Source organism: Triticum aestivum, chromosome 7D (genome assembly GCF_018294505.1).
Source record: "Triticum aestivum cultivar Chinese Spring chromosome 7D, IWGSC CS RefSeq v2.1, whole genome shotgun sequence".
Classification (NCBI taxonomy): Eukaryota; Viridiplantae; Streptophyta; class Magnoliopsida; order Poales; family Poaceae; genus Triticum; species Triticum aestivum.
The window spans coordinates 640,965,241-640,970,098 of NC_057814.1; the positions used below are offsets into that span (position 1 = coordinate 640,965,241).

Consider the following 4,858-nt stretch of genomic DNA (forward strand, 5'->3'; position numbering starts at 1 on the left):
GGGCGACGGGCTCGTCGGCGATCCTCAGCTGGCACTCCTCACACAGCACCTCCCCTGCTTTGAGTTTCCCTTTGTCATTGCCTTGATTTTTTTCCTTTCATTTTTTATGCAGCTCCTACTCCTCCTATGTTTCCTCTGTCTTCCCGCCGTCGAGGCGGCCGACAACAGAAGCATTGATCGTGGCCTCGCCATCAGGGTTGGCGTTGGCGGGGGCATGTTCTTCATCACCGTCCTCGCCGACACCGTTTAGTACTGCTGCCGCCATCAGGCCAAGGCCAAGGCCAACATCGAGACGCCGAGCCCGAAGACCCAGCTCCGGTGGTCGCCCCCGAAGACACGAACCCTGCTCCTGACGCCTCAGAGGAAATCATCATCATCGACCCATTGGTAAATTGTGCTCCAAATCTCTAAAGCTTTTCGGCACCAGCACCTCGTCGATGGTGAGGGGACGACGATGGAGGCGATCAAGCAGCTCCTGCACACCGGCGACGCGGCCAGTAGAATAGGTTAGTTTTCTTCACGACAGGAGAAAAAGAAGGAAAAAAAAAAGAAAAGGGAACAAAGAAAAAGAAGGAAAAAAAAAGGAAGGGGTGTTGCGAGAATCGAACTCGCGACCTCTCGCACCCAAAGTGAGAATCATACCACTAGAGCAAACGCCCAAATCTATGCATAAAACCGCTAATTCCCGTACTAATCCTTTATTTTTACTTGTATTTCTTTTGACGACCTCTACAGCGAGGCGGGAAGATATCTGGTGCTCCCGGAGCACCTAACACCTAAACTTAGGTGCTCCGGGAGCTTCTCCGCCGTTGGATCTAAAATCCAAAGGCCATGCAGCGAGGCGAGGTAAGCAAAGTTGGATCGACCCGTCCTCCCTTCCAGAACCTTCCCTCTCTCCCTCCCCTCTGAGATCCCCCCATGCCGGCGGCGACGGCGATATCGCTCTCTCCGGGGCCCTCCGCCGCCCGACGCCCAACCAATCCCCTACACCGGGCCGCGTCCTCCCCCTCCTGCTTCAACCCGCCGCAGCCGGGGCGGCCGCCGACCGGAGGCGCCGTCGCCGCCTCCGCCGGACGCCGCGTCGCCCGCTGCAAGGCCGCCGGCCCCTCCGCCGCCGACCACGGTACGTGAGACGCAAAATCACACTTGAGATTATTAGAAGTTCCAGCTAGGAATTTCTTGCTTGTCGACGACACTCGTGCCGCTGACGAATCATTTTCAGCACGGGATCTGTGCTACTACATGCTGGTAGATAGGAATAGGAGCAGGAATTGACTCGTGGCATTCCAACTTACCGCCGAATTGAGCAGCTTAATTAGGCACACGCACTCGTGCTTGCTTGTGTATATCTAGTTCAGCAACTTCTAGTAAGCAACACTGGAATTTCACCCCTATGGCCGTATAAGCCTGAAAGAAGCCATACACCTGTGCAGGTGTGCTTCTTGTATATCTGTTCATTCAGCAGTTAGCAGTCACATCTCGCCTCTCGTCCAAACAAACAAATTGACGGAGCAAACTCGTGTGCGGTCAGTGATCGAGTTTCACGCCATCCTAGTTCTTGGCTTTTCGGTCAATACGCTTGCTGCTCTAGTGCATTTTATTGGTAGTGCATTTCACTGCATTTTGTATCGGAACAAGGTCTCAGTTCTGGAGTTACATCACAACTGGAGTATTAGTATGTATAACAGATAACAAGCTCACGTTTCTGTCCTCTGCTTGTAGTGTCACAGTGAACTAGTAGTAAGCTTCTCACCGGGTAGTGGACTGGTGAACTATGTGGTGCCGCATACTGATCCTAGTGCAACTGAAAGCTGCCTCAGGCCTGAGCGTTTTGTCACTTGCTTTCGATTGCTAGCCCCCAGTCCATGTCATCCAAATATACTAGAATCCATGTTCTCGATCCATACATGATTAACCGCATCAGGTTTAGTGTTTGATGTGATTCCACCAGCTAGCATTAGGAGTATAGGACTAGCTTGCTATATCCTATCCTAGTGGTAGTGGAGAGACCAGCCTAGGCACACTTACGCTGTTGTTCATCTTGCCTTGTTCAGCAGTATTCTCAGCAGCACTGAAACGCCACTCGTACAAACCTGTAACCGTACACTTGTCTTGATTGAATTCCTCACTGCATCCTGATCCTATCTACACAAGGTCTCAGCTTTTTGGTTACAGTGCTGCTGCAGTGCGTTTTAGTGGTAGTGCAGTTTACTGCGTTCTGTCCAAAAAGGCCTCAGTTTTGGAGTTGCATTTGCATTGCAACTGCGGAAGTGCATCAGAGATGTAAAGCTTATGTTTCCATCCTCTGCTTGTAGTGCCACAGTGAGCCAGTAAGTTTTCTCACAGGATAATTAACTAGTAACTTTTGCTTCTACTGTAAACATACTAATCCTAGTGCAACAGAAACCTGTGGCAGGCAGGCCTTAGTTATTGTCGCTTATCTTCGATTGCTAGCTCCGAATCAATGGCGTCTGTATTATAGAATCAAGAATTATTGATCCGCAGATGATTAACTGTATCATGCACAAAATAGCGTACCTGCATGATTGCACAATCGGAGTGTTGGATGAATTTTTCTTCTGAAACAAGAAACAAACAATCAGGTTCTCTATATTGATTTGAGTGCCTGTTTGCACTTGCAGTGGGAGATGTGGAGGAGCAGACGTGGGACGAGGTCGTCCTGGGGTGCGAGACAGCGGTGCTGGTCGCGTTCTGGGCGCCATGGTGCGGCCCCTGCCGCCTGATGCACCCCATCATCGCAGACCTGGCCAAGGCCTACGCCGGCAGGCTGAGGTGTCTGAGGGTGAACACGGACGAGAACCAGGAGGTGGCCTCGAGGTATGGCATCAGGAGCATCCCCACCATCCTCATCTTCAAGGACGGCGAGAGAAAGGAGACAGTCATCGGCGCCATTGCAGACACGGCATTGGCCGCCACAGTCGACAGGTTCTTGTGAGCCTACAGTAGCATGCTGTAACATAGTACATGCTGATCCGAGTGAAAAGATTTTGCAACGAGCCTGGCATTCTAGCTCTGCTTCCATGATTTTTTTTGTGAAATCAGACTGAGTTTGCGTGCACAGGGGAATAATTTGCTGTCATCGCTTCTGATTTGATGATAATCAAGCCTGCAAGAGGATGACCAGTTTTAATGGCTGACTATTGTTGGTTGGGCCATATGTATGTTGCTTTCTTGTATATCTGATGGTGGCATTTTTCTCGACGATATCTGATGGTGGCTGTATCTAGTGCTGCAAGTCAAATCATATATTCATATGTAATGGGCAATTCTAATTCTTTGCTCTTCAATGCCCGAGGGCCTCTTTGATTTAAAGTTTCCTTTTTGCATACGAATCTTTCGTAAGAACTTTGAACTGCGTCATATGAAATTTTCTACATAATTAATTCAACCATGGAGTCATCATGAAATTTTCTATTCTCATGTTTTCATAATCAGCCAATCAAAACACCCCAAAGTTTTGTGGCTCAAATTGTAGGGATTCGATCTGCTACTAGCACAATTGTGCTGCTTACATGTGAGCTATACCTCTGCTGCAGCGGCGCTAAGGGGGAGAGACAAAATGATTCCCCGGGGGAACAGTAGATTATGAGCACTACTGCAGAGGTGCTTATGTTGAAAATTTATAGAAAAATTGCAATATGAATGTTCTATGTGCTTCTCAGATTTCCATGGCAGGAAGAAAACATTTTTGTGCCCGAGAGAAAAAAAATTGATTCTCTAAAGTAGGGAAATTATGAGCACTAAATTTGTTGTTTTCACACAAGGCACTAAACATATCTGTTTTTTTTTTCTCATAAAATTTACATGTTCTCTTCCCAAATCCTGTGAGATACGATTATTATTGTTTTGTTCTGGTGCACCTCTCAATTTTCTCGCTTCTTGGCTTTGACATATGTTCAAAACCATACAATTCATAAAAGTTTGGAGATATCCAGAGGAAGCTCACGAAAGTGCGTCGTGAGTTCGAGCAGGAGAAGGCTAATTCTCTGTATCAAGGGCCATCCAGGAGGGAAAAGGGCCTTTCTAGACAGCTTAATGATCTCCTGTTTAAAGAGGAGATTATGGCATGCCAAAGATGAAGGGCGGATTGGCTACATGCCGGTGATCGGAACACTGGTTTTTTTCCATGCACAAGCTTCAAGGAGAAAGCATCACAACAAGTTTTTGGTGCTCAAAAATGTGGATGGGGCGATTCTTGACACAAGGGATGAAATCCAAGCCGAAGTGCAAACTTTTTTACATAAACTTGTATATGGCTTATGAGGTTGTGATTGATGAGGTGTTGCACCAGGTCCCACCTGTGGTGACTAGCGTTATGAATGAGAGGCTGATCCGGCCTTTCTGTGAGGAGGAAGTCAAGCATGCATATTTGCAGTGGCTCCATCTAACGCACCAGGGACCGATGGCTTCAATGTGGGGTTTTACCAACACCATTGGTCTCTGATAAAGGAGAATGTCTCACATGCGGTGTTACATTTTCTGAATGGTGGCCATATGCTGGAGGCTATAAATAAAACCGTAATTGTGTTGATTCCCAAGGTTAAAAATCCGAGAAATATCACTCAATATAGACGCATTTCTCTTTGTAATGTGATATATAAACTTTGCTTAAAGTGTTGGCTAATAGGCTAAGGGAGATCCTTGATGAGATTGTTGCTGAAGAGCAAAGCGCTTTTGTACCAGGTAAACTTATAACTGATAATGTCATCACTGCTTACGAGTGCATCCATGCCATGAAGAGAAAGAAGAGTAAGCAGGGTTAGTGTGCTGTCAAAGTTGACATTAGGAAGGCGTATGATCGCGTGGAATGACCCTATCTTCAAGGAATCATGCTTCA

The 4,858-nt window shown here is 47.3% G+C and overlaps 1 protein-coding gene across 1 annotated transcript; it reads left to right on the plus strand.

Annotated features, from left to right (window-relative positions):
* Window positions 1–822: 822 nt before the first annotated feature.
* Window positions 823–3,409, plus strand: LOC123168915 (thioredoxin 1). The gene is made up of 2 exons (XM_044586779.1): window positions 823–1,123; window positions 2,643–3,409. Exons 1-2 carry the CDS (start codon window positions 919–921, stop codon window positions 2,954–2,956), a joined length of 519 nt encoding a protein of 172 aa, XP_044442714.1. The 5' UTR covers window positions 823–918; the 3' UTR covers window positions 2,957–3,409.
* Window positions 3,410–4,858: the final 1,449 nt, after the last annotated feature.

What these genes read in the sequence shown, in the direction of transcription:
- LOC123168915 (XM_044586779.1), top strand. Translation starts at nt 919, where the DNA reads ATGCCGGCGGCGACGGCGATATCGCTCTCTCCGGGGCCCTCCGCCGCC. An exon ending in CCCCTCCGCCGCCGACCACG is followed by an intron (nt 1,124 to 2,642) that starts GTACGTGAGACG and finishes TTGCACTTGCAG; the next exon opens with TGGGAGATGTGGAGGAGCAG.